This window comes from Capricornis sumatraensis, chromosome 3 (genome assembly GCF_032405125.1).
Source record: "Capricornis sumatraensis isolate serow.1 chromosome 3, serow.2, whole genome shotgun sequence".
NCBI classification, from domain to species: domain Eukaryota; kingdom Metazoa; phylum Chordata; class Mammalia; order Artiodactyla; family Bovidae; genus Capricornis; species Capricornis sumatraensis.
The window spans coordinates 130,596,832-130,614,493 of NC_091071.1; the positions used below are offsets into that span (position 1 = coordinate 130,596,832).

The 17,662-nt window shown below is 42.8% G+C and overlaps 1 protein-coding gene across 1 annotated transcript in view; it reads right to left on the bottom strand.

Annotated features, from left to right (window-relative positions):
• Positions 1 to 17,662, bottom strand: part of RFTN2 (raftlin family member 2) — an 82,528-nt gene that overhangs the window by 30,295 nt on the left and 34,571 nt on the right. The window contains exons 6-7 of the mRNA XM_068969295.1: positions 10,469 to 10,590; positions 9,218 to 9,321 (exon numbers count right to left, since the gene is read on the bottom strand). Coding sequence (XP_068825396.1) covers positions 9,218 to 9,321; positions 10,469 to 10,590 — 226 coding nt within the window. The remainder of the gene's footprint in view (positions 1 to 9,217; positions 9,322 to 10,468; positions 10,591 to 17,662) is intronic.

Below are 17,662 nucleotides of genomic sequence, written 5' to 3' on the forward strand. Positions count from 1 at the left end.
TTGGAGAAGACTCTTGAGAGTCCCTTGGACTGCAAGGAGATCCAACCAGTCCATTCTGAAGGAGATCAACCCTGGGATTTCTTTGGAAGGAATGATGCTAAAACTGAAACTCCAGTACTTTGGCCACCTCATGCAAAGAGTTGACTCATTGGAAAAGACTTTGATGCTGGGAGGGATTGGGGGCAGGAGGAGAAGGGGACGACCGAGGATGAGATGGCTGGATGGCATCACTGACTCAATGGATGTGAGTCTGAGTGAACTCCGGGAGTTGGTGATGGACAGGGAGGCCTGGCGTGCTGCGATTCCTGGGGTTGCAAAGAGTTGGACACGACTGAGCGACTGAACCAAACTGAATTCCTCCTCAAAGGTTGTGGATAGCAATCTGATACAGATCTTAGGTTGAGCAGAACTAAGATTCCACCCACGTGGAGGGCTGTGACTATGTGCTTTGATCCCAGCCTGGTCAGAACCTAAGGAAAGATGGTAAGACATTATCTGATCCTTGTGATTTCAATCAACTAAAGCTTGGCAAGCTGGAATCAAGATTGCCCCGAGAAATATCAGTAATGTCAGATATGCAGATGACACCACCCTTATGGCAGAAAGTGAAGAGGAACTCAAAAGCCTCTTGAGGAGAGTGAAAAAGTTGGCTTAAAGCTCAATATTCAGAAAACGAAGATCAAGGCATCTGGTCCCATCACTTCATGGGAAATAGATGGGGAAACAGTGGAAACAGTGTCAGACTTTATTTTGGGGGGCTCCAAAATCACTGCGGATGGTGATTGCAGCCATGAAATTAAAAGACGCTTACTCCTTGGAAGAAAAGTTATGACCAATCTAGACAGCATGTTAAAAAGCAGAGACATTACTTTGCCAATAAAGGTCCATCTAGCCAAGGCTGTGGTTTTTCCAGTGGTCATGTATGGATGTGAGAGTTGGACTGTGAAGAAAGCTGAGCTCTGAAGAATTGATGCTTTTGAACTGTAGTGTTGGAGAAGACTCTTGAGAGTCCCTTGGATTGCAAGGAGATCCAACCAGTCCATTCTAAAGGAGATCAGTCTTGGGTGTTCATTGGAAGGACTGATGCTGAGGCTGAAACTCCAGTACTTTGGCCACCTCATGTGAAGAGTTGACTCATTGGAAAAGACCCTGATGCTCGGAGGGATTGGGGGCAGGAAGTGAAGGGGACTACAGAGGATGAGATGGCTGGATGGCATCACCAACTCGATGCACATGAGTTTGGGTGAACTTCAGGAGTTGGTGATGGACAGGGAGGCCTGGTGTGCTGCGATTCATGGGGTTGCACAGAGTCAGACATGACTGAGCGACCAACCTGACTGAAAGCTTGGACTCTGGTCAACATTTACTCTGATTCTATGCAGAATTCTCCTCCGCTCAAGCCCCTTCATGAATGCACGTTACCAAACTACTCCCCATCTCACTACCACTCCCGCTGCCCCAGGCCAGTTTTGCTGTTTGGGGAGTCACCACTTTGGAAAAGATCCTCCATGGTCTGCTTACTTGCTGTAAGTAATAAATCCTTCCTTTTCCTGATCTTTGGCTTCATTGTAACTTTTGGCTAGACACCCACCAAGAGGCAAATGCAGTTTTTGGGTAACAGGTATAATTCTCTGGGCTATACAACATATCTTTGTTGGGTAAACCTATGGCTGATTCATGTTGATGTTTGGTAGAAACCAACACAATACTGTAAAGCAATTATCCTTAAATTAAAAATAAATAAAAAATATATATCCTTGTTGCTTATCTATTGTAAATGTAGCAGTTTGTATCTGTTAGTCCCAACCCCTAATTTCTTCCTCCTGCTTTCTCTCCTCCTTTTGGTAACCATAAGCTTGTTTTCTGTATCTAACAGGATATATCTGAGTAATGAAAGAAAATACTTCATGTAGAGACCATTCAAATTATGGCTTATATGATAGAAGAGCAGAAAAGAACTGAAAATTGCTTAAGACACAATTGTTGTATATGAGTTGAAAATATTTAGGAAGAAAATTTTCACTGGTTCTAAGTTATGTTTTAAGACATGTGGGCCCAAAAAGAAAGATGATAACTTTTGTTTTTCTGAGTGCAAGCATCATGTATAGGCATGAACTTTTATAGTGTCATTATTTATTTTTGTCTTTTTAATTGGTTTTACATGACTGAGCGACTGAACTGAGCTGAACTGAATACTCAGTGCTGATTTTGTATACAGTGAACTACAGTGTTTCCATTTTCTGAAATATCTTGATTTAGGACAGACACCATGCACAGGCCCTGCTTTATTACACTCAAACATCATGATAATCCAGTGAAACTGATATTATTATATCATTTTCCAGATGAGGAAATTGAGACTCAAAGAAGTTCTCCAATCATCTAGCTGGTAAGTGGTGATGGTGTAATTCAGATGAGATCTGTATATCTCAAAGCCCGAACCATTCTTCTAGTTTCAGAAACTAAAAACTTTTAGGCTCTATCCTCTACCTGGACCAAGATGAACTGTATGTAATGTGTTTATTGATGTTTAAAGATGACCTGAAAAAAAAAAAAAAAGATGACCTGGCTGAAGGTGACTACTGTTCTGTGTGTAGTGAAGCAGCTAAGACCAGCGTGTGACTGTCACAGGGACAGCTTTTTTGGACAGGAATAAAAAGGTCCAACCTTGTGTGGAGGTTTGTGCCAGACACTGGTGGGTGAGGCTGGGTGACAAGCCTGCTGGCTTGCAGGGCCCTGGAGGGTCCTAGTAGCCCCCTTGCTTTGTTTTTTTTTGGTTGTGCCAGCTCAGTGTGAGGCACAGGTCCTCAATCAGGTTTTGAATCCGGGCCACTGCAGTGAAAACACGGAAACTTAACCACTGGTCTACAATAGAATTCATGCCCTGTTGCTAGTGTAATTGCACATAAAGATGAGCCTTCACAAGGAGGGCCTGTAAGGTCCATTCTGTCTCCACAGCATCTTGGTGGATACTAGCAGTACACTGAGTTTCCCTGGTGGCTCAGACGGTAAAGAATCTACCTGCAATGTGCGAGACCTGGATTCCATCCTTGGGTTGGGAAGATCCCCTGGAGGAGGGCATAGCAACCCACTCTAGCAATCTTGCCTGGAGAATCCCATGAAAAGAGGAGCCTGAAGGGCTACAGTACATAGGGTCACAAAGAGTCAGACACGACTGAGCGACTAAGCACACTAAGCACATGCACACGCAGGGGTCCAGAGGAAACTGGAACTGTGGTGAGGCAGCGGTGCTACCTCTGCCCCAAGGGCAGCAGACAGCCCCTCCCCACTGCAGAGAGCCTCCTAATTACTTGATCTGGCCTGTGACACACAGGACAAGGTGGTCAGGCAAAGCATGGCTCTGGCTCCACCACCCTCTCCCATCACAGTATCCTTGAGAGGTCTTCCTTTCCCACCTGTGGTCTCAGTCCTGTTCTCATTCCCAAACCAAATAGGAGTCGCTCAGTGAGTGGCAGCCCATGTTCTATGGCTCAGCATCCAACATTTTAGTCTTGCTATCTAATCTAGAGCGCTTCTTGTTGTTCATCTCACTTTAGGAAATATTTAGACTCATAGGAATGGAAGTCTTGAGTGAATAGGAAGGAGGAATGATAAATATATTTTCCACTGGGGAAAAAAGGAACATGAAAAGTTCAGAACTTAGAGCACTTTTAGGAAGGGTCAATAATGCCCTAAATTATACACCTAGGAGAAATAAGGAGGCTAAATACAGAAGTTATTCTGAGGGAGATTGGAGGGTGAGTCAGGTAGAACACTGACTTGGCAGGTGGAAGGTGAGGGGTGGCAGGGAAGTGGAATTTCTTTCTTTTTTCACCACCTATGCAAAGTTCCTCAAATGTCGATGAGATTCTGAAGCTTGTGAAAATGGAGCTGCATGGACCCTACCTTTGCAGCCTCTGACCGTCCTGCTGTGATAAGCCTCCAGCATGTGTATGTTCCTGGGCATTCCACAGTATTCACATCGCTTGGTCTGAAGGCCAAATCTTGAGAATTACTGCTGTCCTGTGATCTGACAGGTGTGTCACAGATTTAAAAAAATAATAATTAATTTATTTTTCACTGTGCTGGGTGTTCGTTGCTGCACTGGCTTTTCTCTAGTCATGGTGAGTGGGGGCTACTTGCCAGTTGTGGTGTGCAGGCTTCTCATTTCAGTGGCTTCTCTTGTTTCAGAGCACAGCTCTAGGGCGCACAACCTTCAGCAGTTGCAGCATGTGGGCTCAGTAGTTGAGCTCTCTAGAGCACAGGCTCATTGGCTGTGGCACTCCAGCTTAGCTGCTCCTCCGCATGAGGAATTTTCTCAGACTGGGGATCCAACCTGTGTCTCCTGCATTGGCAAGAGGATTCTTTACCATTGAGCCACCAGGGAAGCCCCTATGTCACAGACTTTTAGAAGCTGAGTAATGATTCAGAGAGCTTCACTCATAATTTGAGAACAGTTACCAATAAATCTCTGAGAAGAAAAGATTGTTTTGCTTACTTTTTTGGGGCTTCAAAATCACTGCAGATGGTGACTGCAGCCATGAAATTAACAGATGCTTACTTCTTGGAAGAAAAGTTATGACCAACCTAGATAGCATATTGAAAGCAGAGACATTACTTTGCCAACAAAGGTCTGTCTAGTCAAGGCTATGGTTTTTCCAGTGGTCATATATGGATGTGAGAGTTGGACTGTGAAGAAAGCTGAGAGCTGAAGAATTGATGCTTTTGAATTGTGGTGTTGGAGAAGACTCTTGAGAGTCCCTTGGACTGCAAGGAGATCCAACCAGTCCATTCTGAAGGAGATCAGCCCTGGGATTTCTTTGGAGGGAATGATGCTAAAGCTGAAACTCCAGTACTTTGGCCACCTCATGCAAAGAGTTGACTCATTGGAAAAGACTCTGATGCTGGGAGGGATTGGGGGCAGGAGGAGAAGGGGACGACCGAGGATGAGATGGCTGGATGGCATCACTGACTCAATGGATGTGAGTCTGAGTGAAGTCTGGGAATTGGTGATGGTCAGGGAGGCCTGGCGTGCTGCGATTCATGGAGTCGCAAAGAGTCGGACATGACTGAGTGTCTGAATTGAACTGACCCTTTTCTTTCAAAGCCTGAGTGTCTTTACCCTGTATCCACTTTTATCCCTTTCCCCACCTGAAAAAGGTGTGGCTTTATTATAGAACCATGTCAATTCAATGTTTTTAAAGTTTGTGGGGAGGTAGCATTATTGGGCACGGGTAAAGTTGCTAAACTAAAGGGTGGATGCAACCGAGGAAGGGGAAGTTGCTTTCCTTTGCTACGCTATCGGTGTTAAGCTATGGTCCAGTTGCCTCTGCTCAAAGGGAAGGCCCAGGCAACACTGTGCTGTCCTCTGCAGGCTGTACCAGCCCAGACAGGATAGCCTTGGCAGTCAGTCATTTTCTGGATGCCAAATAGAGCAGAGGGAATATTTCTGAGTCCAAGGGATAGCAAAGCACTTCATACAGAGGGCTTAATTTGTCTCTTTTTCCAAACAAACAAAAAATAACAACTCGAACTTTTCCTTACCCAGAAATGGGACAAAAGGAAAAGTTGGTATTTGTGAAGTGGTTCTAATGTAAGTGTTTATTTTAGTGGAAACAGATAATAAGTTCATGCTGCAGGAGAAAGCTACCCTTCCTCCCACACTGGAGGTGTGGAATGGAGGCAGAAGCACTGTTGCCTCTCCACCCCACCCTCTGGGCCCCACTGCAGCTCTAACGCCAACTGTGTGCTGGACTGAGGGCAGTTTCACATAGGCAATGCACAAGAGCAGCACAAAGGGTCCTGCAAAGGGGGCTGTATTTTCTGTTTGCAGATTCATATGGACTCAGTCTTCACTCTAGGGAAGAGTCAGCATCTCAAGTTGGAAAAAAGAAGGTATAGTAGTATGGCCTTTGAAGGGAGGGGCACCTTTGAGTGCTGGTAGCCGCAGTGAATTGGGAGTTGATCTACTTTGCCCCTTCTCTGGTGCTGCCAATGTGAACTCACATGCCCTTAAGCAGGCAGTGCCTTTAATAATCGCTTGTATGCACAGTTGGCTCTCTGCATCTGCAGTTTAGATTCTACCAACTGCCAATGGAAAATATTCGAGAAAAAAATTTCAGAAAGTTCCAAAAAACAAAACTTGAACTTGCCAGCAACTATGTACATAGCATTTAAATTGTATAGCTATTATAAGTAATCTAGAGATGACTGAAAGTATACGGGCTGCATGTAGATTATATGCAAATACTATGCCACTTAATAGGGTGTCCCTTGTGCCTCAGGTGGTAAAGAATCTGTCTGCAATGCAGGAGACCTGGGTTTGATCCCTGGGTTGAGAAGATCCCCTGGAGGGTGGCATGGCAACCTACTCCAGTATTCTTGCCTAGAGAATCCCATGGAGGTGCCTGGTGGGTTATGGTCCATGGGGTCGCAAGGAGTCAGATGTGGCTAACATCAGTTAAGTTCAGTTCAGTTCAGTTCAGTCACTCAGTCGTGTCCGACTCTTTGAGACCCCATGAATTGCAGCACGCCAGGCCTCCCTGTCCATCACTAACTCCCGGAGTTCACTCAGACTCAGGTCCATCAAGTCAGTGATGCCATCCAGCCATCTCATCCTCTGTCGTCTCCTTCTCCTCCTGCCCCCAATCCCTTCCAGCATCAGAGTCTTTTCCAATGAGTCAACTCTTCGCATGAGGTGGCCAAAGTACTGGAGTTTCAGCTTTAGCATCATTCCTTCCAAAGAAATCCCAGGGCTGATCTCCTTCAGAATGGACTGGTTGAAGTCCAAGGGACTCTCAAGAGTCTTCTTCAACACCACAATTCAAAAGCATCAGTTCTTTGTCACTCAGCCTTCTTCACAATCCAGATCTCACATCCATACATGACCACTGGGAAAACCATAGCCTTGACTAGACGGACTTTGTTGGCAAAGTAATGTCTCTGCTTTTCAATATGCTATCTAGGTTGGTCATAACTTTCCTTCCAAGGAGTAAGCGTCTTTTAATTTCATGGCTGCAATCACCATCTGCAGTGACTTTAGAGCCCCCCCAAAATAAAATCTGACACTGTTTCCACTGTTTCCCCACCTATTTCCCATGAAGTGATGGGACTGGATGCCATGATCTTTGTTTTCTGAATGTTGAGCTGTAAGCCAACTTTTTCACTCTCCACTTTCACTTTCATCAAGAGGCTTTTGAGTTCCTTTTCACTTTCTGCCATAAGGGTGGTGTCATCTGCATATCTGAGGTTATTGATATTTCTCCTGGCAATCTTGAGTCCAGCTTGTGCTTCTTCTAGACCAGCGTTTCTCATGATGTACTCTGAAGTGAAATAAGCAGGGTGACAATATACAGCCTTGACGTACTCCTTTTCCTATTTGGAACCAGTCTGTTGTTCCATGTCCAGTTCTAACTGTTGCTTCTTGACCTGCATATAGGTTTCTCAAGAAAGATGGAGAAGCTCTATACATTCAACAAAAACAAGACCAGGAGCTGACTGTGGCTCAGATTATGAACTCCTTATTGCCAAATTCAGACTTAAATTGAAGAAAGTAGGGGAAGTCACTAGACCATTCAGGTATGACCTAAATCAAATCCCTTATGGTTATACAGTGGAAGTGAGAAATAGATTTAAAGGACTAGATCTGATAGACAGAATGCCTGATGAACTATGGATGGAGGTTCATGACATTGTACAGGAGACAGGGATCAAGACCATCCCCATGGAAAAGAAATGCAAAAACACAAACTGGCTGTCTGAAGAGGCCTTACAAATAGCTGTGAAAAGAAGAGAAGTGAAAAGCAAAGGAGAAAAGGAAAGATATAAGCATCTGAATGCAGAGTTCCAAAGAATAGCAAGGAGAGATAAGAACGCCTTCCTCAGCGATCAATGCAAAGAAATAGAGGAAAACAACAGAATGGGAAAGACGAGAGATCTCTTCAAGAAAATTAGATACCAAGGGAACATTTCATGCAAAGATGGGCTCAATAAAGGACAGAAATGGTCTGGACCTAACAGAAGCACACGATATTAAGAAGAGGTGGCAAAAATACATGGAAGAACTGTACAAAAAAGATCTTCATGACCCAGATAATCATGATGGTGTGATCACTCACCTAGAGCCAGACATCCTGGAATGTGAAGTCAAGTGGGCTTTAGAAAGCATCACTACGAACAAAGCTAGTGAGGTGATGGAATACCAGTGGAGCTATTTCAAATCCTGAAAGATGATGCTGTGAAAGTGCTGCACTCAATATGCCAGCAAACTTGGAAAACTCAGCAGTGGCCACAGGACTGGAAAAGGTCAGTTTTCATTCCAATCCCGAAGAAAGGCAATTGCAAAGAATGCTCAAACTACTGCACAATTGCACTCATCTCACACACTAGTAAAGCAATGTTCAAAATTCTCCAAGCCAGACTTCAGCAATACGTGAACTGTGAACTTCCAGATGTTCAAGCTGGTTTTAGAAAAGGCAGAGGAACCAGAGATCAAATTGCCAACATCCACTGGATCATGGAAAAAGCAAGAGAGTTCCAGAAAAAACATCTATTTCTGCTTTATTGACTATGCCAAAGCCTTTGACTGTGTGGATCACAATAAACTGTGGCTAACATACTTTATCTTTGGTCAGGAAAGGGTTACAAAGAACCAAGCAAATAGTTTTGGGCCCTGGAAGAGACAGTCCATTAGAAAACACCAGGACATGCCATCATCCTCTCTTTGCCTGCCCCATTCCCTGCCCACATTTGAAAACTCCCTGGTGGCTCAGATGGTAAAGAATATGCCTGCAATGCAGGAGACCCGGGTTTGATCCCTGGGTCGGGAAGATCTCCTGGAGGATGGAATGGCAATCCACTCCAGTATTCTTGCCTTTAGAATCCATGGACAGAGGAGTCTGGTGGGCTACAGTCTGTGGGGTGGCAAAGAGCTGGACACAAATAAGTGACTAACACTTCATGCCACTTTATACAAGGGACTCAAGCATCCCAGATTTTCGTATCCGTGGGGGTCCTGAACAAAACCCTCATGGATACTGAGGGAAATATATAACAAGAGAGGGTTAGATTTGCTGATCTCCAAGGCCCATGAAATCAGATTAGAAGTTCAGTGAAATGCTTTTCGTAGGCCTTAAATAAGCACTGTTAGGTTGCATTATCTTACAGATGAGCTCAGTTTTAGCATGAAATAAGGGTGTGTCAGGTACTTCAGCGTTACCTGTCATGTCTCAGTATAGGAGTCGGCAACACGCTTGTCAGGAGCCATCCAAACTCAGCCAGAGTGTGCAGCAGAGGACCATAATCTGTCTTGATTTCACAGCCCTGTGTGAGTAAGCACAGAGCTCATAGTCTAATGACAAAGACAACCAACTACACAAGTGATGGATAAGGGTGAGGAGTGTTGGGATAAGGAGCATTCATGCTCCATTAAGTGCAGCTTCACCGGCTCCAGTATTCTTTTCTGCTTCCTGCTGCTTCCCAACCATTCAACCAAGCTAGAAACCCTGGGAATCTGAGTGGAGTGAGGTTCTCTAAGGTTTGTGCCTTCCTTCTCTAGGTCTTGTTTGGGCATCATACTTTAATGTATAGGGTGGGGGCTAGGAATTTGCATTTTAAAAAGCTCCCTGGGTGATTTGGATCCAAGTAGAGCCCACCCTTTCAGAAACACTGGTCTAGGGCCTGGAAAGTGAGGACTGGAGTAGAGAGTGAGCAAAGAATGTTCACTGCTTTTCACTCACTTGGAATTGATTCTTACTTGGAGTTTTTCCTCTTATCCCACATCCTTGTGCCCCCCTCAATAGGGTTTCCAGTTTCCTTGAAAATGGTCTATGTCTCTCTAAGCTCGGCAAGGCCAGAAAGGTGAAAGTGTCCTTGAGAGAGGCTGTCAGTGAGGGCCTCACACACCAGCAAATATACCTGAATTCAATCTGTACACCTCAACGGCAGTCCATTTGGTGATACCTGAATTCAGAGTGCACAATGCTGACAGCAAAGTCACCTCTTATTAGGAAGCACAATGCTGTGTGTATACATTTGGTCTGGTGAGAGAGAGAATACCTTTGGATATTTTTGCCTTTGAAAGTCAATTCAAAAGGTGAAAAAGTCAGTCACATTGGTTGCTCAAAGACAAAACTGACTGAATTTCTCTTCACTTTCATCTAGTTGTCTTGGCATTGTGTACAGAGAATTTCAGTGCGGGGGATGTTGTTTAGAATAAGAATGTCGAACGTTTGGGAATCTACTGCTATTTATGTATAATTATTTTGCTATCTTTAAACAAATCTGAACATTGGGTAAAACAAATCACCTTTTCCCAAATTTGCAAGAAGTTTGTTCAAGTATTTGTGATGAAATTCTGAACACGGAATAAACATGTGTTTGAAGAATATTGTCTGTGTCAGGCAATGAAGATCTAAATGTAAAATTCAATATAAAAGTAAAGCTAAATTACATAAAAAATGCAGTTTACCTCAATAACTGTCCATTGTTCTACTACGATGGCATCATTTCCCTTCCTGCTGAATCCTGGTACTCCAGAGCCTTCTTCTTCATAGATGAAGAATCCTTCCAAAGATTTCGACAAGTGATCCCCTGTGAGGAAAAAGATACAATTAAGGAGAGTTGCACATATTCAGTGTCTTTTCAGGTCATCTAAAATGTTAATAAACAACCCTTACAGGAAGCTGAAAGAAAAAAATATCAATTAATAAATACTTGTTTTAGGTGAATCTATGACATTTCCTTTCTCTTTGAGGTAATTTCTTTCTTTTTTTTGCAAAAGTTAAGACAGTTTTATACCTAACTGAATTAAAATCAAATTGTAAACACGAAGACTACAATAACAAACACAAGATAAAATAATATCATACAGTGAGAAGCAAATGGATTTCCTAAGCCTAAAAACATCTGGAAATCACCTTCCCCTGGAAATCAAATGTTGGTTTCTGTTCTACATATTGTATGCATGTCAATCATACCACTAAGAAAAACAACATCAAAAATATTAATCCTTGAAATGACAAGTGTGATATCAAAACCAAGGTGAGGTAAGATTATTTAAAAAAATATAAGTACAGAACAATTCTTTGCTTCAATGATGCTTAAAAAAAAAGAATGGTAACAGGAAGATCCTAAACAGAAGTCATTGTCAAAAGAATTCCTGCTGGGAAGGAAGTTTTGAGGGAGGGCCTCTCTGACATTTTTTTGAACAGTTGACAATAACCAGCTGGCCAAAACTAAACTGATTTTATGGAAATTCTTTTGTCTCCTACTTTGCAGTAGGAGACAATTTTCCCATGATCATGTGCTGGTTAAACATTTTGTTTTTATACAGCACAATGTCACATCAAAGTTTCCCTGATGGATGATTATCCAAATAATAACCTACAAAATTTTCAAAACATCAATTACGCTTAAAGGCGAAAAAACAAACAAACAAACACCAAAGTAATTCAAATGTAATTTTCAGTTTTTATTTTTATTAATGAGCTATAAAACTTTAAGAGAAAATCACTATTACTATTTTTATATCAGTTACAGTTTGGGCAGAATAACATGAAGAATTTACTTTGTTCGGCATGGTTCCCAAAATCTAGTAAAGTTTAATTTACTTGTTGAAATTGCTATTCTAACTACAATATATGTTCCACTTCCTTTAAATGTACTTCTCTACTGTCATATCAAAGTGACCCACAGAATTAAACCTGTTTTTGATTATCAGTTTAGAGCATCACAAGATCATCTTTAAAATTGTATATTTGCTCCAAATCCTTTTTTAGAGTGGGGGTATGAACTTTAAGTGGAGAAGGCAATGGCACCCCACTCCAGTACTCTTGCCTGGAAAATCCCATGGATGGAGGAGCCTGGTAGGCTGCAGTCTATGGGGTCGCTAGGAGTCGGACGTGACTGAGCGATTTCCCTTTCACTTTCCACTTTCATGCATTGGAGAAGGAAATGGCAACCCACTCCAGTGTTCTTGCCTGGAGAATCCCAGGGACGGAGGTGCCAGGTGGGTTGCTGTCTATGGGGTCGCACGGAGTCGGACATGACTGACATGACTTAGCAGTAGCAGTTAACATGAACTTTAAGAATAATTATATACTGTGATAATTATGTAGTTAATTGTAATCTCTTCTTATTTACTTTAGGATTATATAGTTGGAGAACTATGGGTTTTGTGGTATCTGTTTTCTTGTTCTCAGTATTGAGATTCCTTAGTACTTCTAAACTTCTCTTTGCTAAAAGGATGAAAATGTGGTAGACTCACACATTGCAATACCACCAAGAATAAAAAAGAAAGACTCACTGGAATACAACAACATTGATAACTGTCAGAGATACTATGTTGAGGAAATGAGGAGATAAAGAAAACATACTGTTTAGTTCAATCTACATGAAGTTCAAAACTAAGCAAAATTAATCTATGGTGCTAGAAGTCAGAACAATGCTTCTCTCTGCATGGGAGGGTATTAATGGGAAAGGGCCATGAGGAGGCCTTCTGGGATTTCAGAAATGTTCTGTATCTTTTTTTTTTTTTTGCCTTTTACCTCTCAATATTGAGATATAGTTGACATATAAGAAAATGTTCTGTATCTTGAACATTTGTGTTCTATTCAGTTGTACGCATAAGATAAATGCCTCTTGTTCTATGTATCTTATTCAGTTCAGTTCAGTTCAGTCACTCAGCCGTGTCCGACTCTTTGTGACCCCATGAACCGCATCACGCCAGGCCTCCCTGTCCATCACCAACTCCCAGAGTTCACCCAAACCCATGTCCATCGAGTCCGTGATGCCATCCAGCCATCTCATTCTCTGTCATCCCCTTCTCCTCCTGCCCTTAATTTTTCCCAGCATCAGGGTATTTTCAAATGAGTCAGCTCTTCACATCAGGTGGCCAAAGTATTGGAGTTTCAGCTTCAACATCAGTCCTTCCAATGAACACCCAGGACTGATCTCCTTTAGGATGGACTGGTTGGATCTCCTTGTATCTTATAACTTCAGTTAAAAACAAAAGACATTCCTTCTCACTTTAGAGCTCCCCAAGTCCCCTGGCTAAGCTTTCTTAGGGACCATGCTGGTCCTCAGAGCCACAGAAGAATGATACTTCCCAGGAGGGACTATTTCTATCTCTTAAGAAACTCTCCCTGACAGAACCGGCAGCTGGGGAGGGTGGCAGGGAAGACCTCATGAGGAGTGACCATTGGGGTGCTTAGTGTGTTATATTCCAGGTATTGGGGTAAGGTGACAATTCTAAACAATTACTTAACAACTGTCCTGAACTGACTCATCTTAACAGCATGTATCTCAGACCTTCCCACCTTGTGTGCCTTGGCCCACTGGTGTGCTTAGAATGGGGTTCAAATGAGCTAAAGTACAGGGCTCCCCCTCCTGCCCAAAGAAGCTTTTCTTCTTATATCCACGTGTCCTATAATATTGTTGTTCAGTCACTCAATCGTGTCTGACTCTTTGTGACCCCATGGACTGCAGCATGCCAGGCTTCCCTGTCCTTCACCATCTCCTGGAGCTCAAACTCATGGTCATTGAGTCGGTGCTGCCATTCAACCATCTCATCCTCTGTCATCCCCTTCTCCTCCTGCCTTCAACCTTTCCCAGTATCAGGGTCTTTTCTAACGAGTTGGTTCTTGACATCAGGTGGCCCAAGTATTGGAGCTTCAGCTTCAGAATCAGTCCTTCCAATGAATATTCAGGATTGAATTCCTTTAGAATTGACTGGTTTGATTTCCTTTCAGTCCAAGGAACTCTCAAGGGTCTTCTCCAACACCACATTTCAAAAGCATCAATTCTTCGGCACTCAACCTTCTTTATGGTCCAACTCTCACATCCATACATGACTACTGGAAAAACCATAACTTTGACTATATGGACCTTTGTTGGCAAAGTAAAGTCTCTGCTTTGTAATACACTGTTTAGGTTTGCCATAGATTTTCTTCCAAGGAGCAAGTGTCTTTAAATTTCATGGCTGCAGTCACCATCTACAGTGATTTTGGAGCCCAAGGAAATAAAGTCTCTCAGTGTTTCTACTGTTTCCCCATCTATTTGCCATGAAGTGATGGGACCGGATGTCATGATCTTAGTTTTTTGAATGTTGAGTTTTAAGCCAACTTTTTCATTCTCCTCTCTCACCTTCATCAAGAGGCTTTTTCATTCCTCCTGGCTTTCTGCCATAAGGGTGGTGTCATCTGCATATCTGAGGTTATTGATATTTCTCCCAGCAATCTCGATTCCAGCTTGTGCTTCATCCAGCCTGGCATTTTGCATGATGTACAATATTATCATTTTCTATGTGTGCAGAGGGCTTCTCAGGTGGCTCAGTGGGCAAAGAATCTGCCCACAGTGCAGGAGACGCGGGTTTAGTCCCTGGGTTGGGAAGACCCCCTGGAGGAGGGAATGGCAGCCCACTCTAGTATTTTTGCCTGGAGAATCCCATGGACAGAGGAACCTGGCAGGCTAACAAAGAGTTGGACACAACTAAAGTGATTGAGCGTGCATGTGTGCATAATATTAAAAAGTTACAAAGAGTTGACCTGATCCACTGCTTCTCAATTTTTTTTCTGGCCTTGCTGTGAGTAATATGTGAGATCTTAGTTTTTCCTGACCTGGGACAGAACCTGTGCCCTCTCAGCGGAAACACAAGTCTTAACCACTGGACTGCCAAGGAAGTTCTGTGGTTAGCTTTTAAGAATAGGATGGGGATGACCCACAGAGATGTTATGGGGAGGGAGGTGGGAGGGGGGTTCATGTTTGGGAACGCATGTAAGAATTAAAGATTTTAAAATTAAAAAAAAATAATAAATACATGTAAATTTCAAAAAAAAAAAGAATAGGGAAGATGTCCATTTTGCTCATCAGTATAAACCCCATGTGCCAGGTCTAGGGCCTGGTGTGTATACATATACATATGGGGTTTCCCTGGTGGCTTAGCAGTAAAGAGTCTGCCTGAAACGAAGGAGACTTGGGTTCAATCCCTGGGTCAGGAAGATCCCTTGGAGGAGAGCATGGCAATCCACTCCAGTATTCTTGCCTGGAGAATCCCCATGGAGAGAGGAGCCTGGTGAGCTATAGTACATGGGATTGCAAAGAGTAGGACAGGATTGAGCAACTATGCACAGTAGCACATACATACATATATGTATATATGAAATGAATACATACATGTTTCAGTGTCATTACTCTACCCTACTCCTCATTCTGATATACCTCCAACTCCACACAAGCATTTTTATAGAAGTGAAGAGACTGAAATGACTATTAAGTGCAGTCTGAAAAGAATCCACAAAAAATGAAAGTATAGCCTTCAGATGTGTGTATACCATGGGTAGGAAGAGGCTATGCTCTGAGGGTGGTGGGCATTGGTAGACTAGTGAACCTCAAGGGTTGTGTTTGTGTGTGTGTGTGTGTGTGTGTGTGTGTTCTGTACCAGTTGGCAGAGTTAGCCATCTCATCCATGTCAGCTGCCCGCTGGATCTCTACATGTTCTGGTAGAATAAAGTGCTTTGTCTCTGTTGGCATAATTGGATAAGCCTCTTGTAGGCTCCTCTGGATTCATTTGGGAGTTGTAAGTGTGCAGAGAACCCAGCTGCAGGCCAGTTTGGAGAAGGCCAGATGCTGGAGAAGGCCAGGAACTGGAAAAGGTCATGCAGTGAGACCCTCGGGCCACAAGAACAGCAGGAGAGTCGCTGGGTGCCCCTGTGTGTGGGACTTTTCAAAACAGAAAAAGCTTCGAAAGTGAGTGGGAAAGGGCACTGATGAGGAATTTCACAGACCTTACAATATTTCCACCATGACTTTCCTGACTTAAATTTTTTTTTTCCTACTTCTCTCTGTTTCTGGAGAATTTTATAGAATGAGATTTGTGGAGTAATATATTTAAATTTCTGAGCAATATCTGGTTTTGTACTTCTCCTCATGTGTGGGCTGGCTTCTGACATTATTTTGGAAGAGGATGGAAGCAAGACAAAACAAAATATGCATTGTCCCCTACGTGCTTTGGATGTCAGGCATCAGATGTTCTAGGACAAAGTGGCCCATTCAGCCCTGCTTCCTCTGACTTGCTTCTTATGGTGACACGGCACGGGTCACAATTTCCCCTCCACAGCTTCCCTGTGTACTCCCAGGAAAGTCCTGAGTGACACACCCAGTCACCAGACCTTACAGACCATGGCTCATTAGGGCTTGGCATGGCCTGCAATGCAACACGCCTAATGAGACATTCCGGAGCTGCTGACAGGGAGAGACTCTCCCTGGGGCTCTCTAAATAGCTTCTGAGGCTTTAAGAACAAAAGCCTTACAGAGCCTCTGCCTGGCAACTGCTGTGGCTAATTTTATTTCCACCAGGCAAGGCTCAAGGCAGGGATGCCTGAAAGACATTGTGAAAGGAGGATTTCTTTGTCTTTCCTTCAGCAATTAGTCATAATCCAAAATTTGGAATGGCTCTTTAATGTTGTTTTTGGCCACATCACGCAGCTTGCAGGATATCCTAGTTCCCTGACCAGGAATGGAACCCAGGCCTTAATAGTGAAAGTGTGGAGTCTTAACCACTGGACTGCCAGGGAATTCCACACACCCCAGTGCCTTTTTTGAATGGCTCTAACTTAGACTCTTTGGAGGGAAGAGCAAGATATAGACACAGAGAGAGAAATATGTGAAGCATACACTGACCTCCAAATAGCTGATTCATACTTAAAGTATTGTAAGAACATATTGTAAGTGTCAGGAGAGAAAACCAATCCCAGAAAATGAACTCTGACAGTGGGTGAGGCACTGTGGGAGTCACTTTGTACAAAGTATATCCTACCACATTCTCACAACAGTTAGTAGAAATGTTTTTACACCCCTTTTAGGAAACTGAGGCTCAGTGAGCTCAACTAACTTCCCCAGGTCACACAGCTCTAAGTAGAAGACACAGAATTTAAACTGTTTAAATCCTAAAGTCCACAGACTTTATATCAGATCTGGCTGTTTCCATAAAAGATCAACTTGGAAGAAGTTTCCAATAACCAAAAATACTATTAAATATTTATTGAGTACTTGCTAAGTGCCAAACACTATGCAAAGGGCTGTATTTTGGGGTGCTCCAATGAGCTAGATCCTTACTCTTGGTTGCTAGTTAAAGGGACCTATTGGAACATGACTTGACAATTTTAAATAGCCAAAATCTTTAGTTGTATTAGTTAAGGCATCACTGGGCTGATCTAATAATAATGAGGTTTATTGAGACCTCATCTGGTTTGCTTTTTCATTCCTCTCTCTAACCTCAGTGAATCATGGTCCCTAACTATCCTGATCTGCATAAACTCCATCCTTCTTAAGGCATTTTTCCAGTCTCCTATCTTTTTTTCTTTTCTTTTAGCACTAATCTCTTTAAAAAAAACAACAAAAAACACTTTTCTTTGAAATAATTTTTAGAAAGTTTTGCTTGTTTCTGTGACTGACAGATGATTACATATTCATTGTAACTAAAAGAAGATTAGATAGAGATAAAAGATAAGGGAATGGCATAAATAAGTATAAATCATTTCCTGAACCAAAGTTTATTTTTCTATACAAATTTTAGGAGGAGTCGGGTTTAGGGAGGAGGACATAGTAGGTAGTATTCAAAACTGGGCTGCTGCTGCTGTGTGTCAGTCGTGTCTGACTCTGTGTG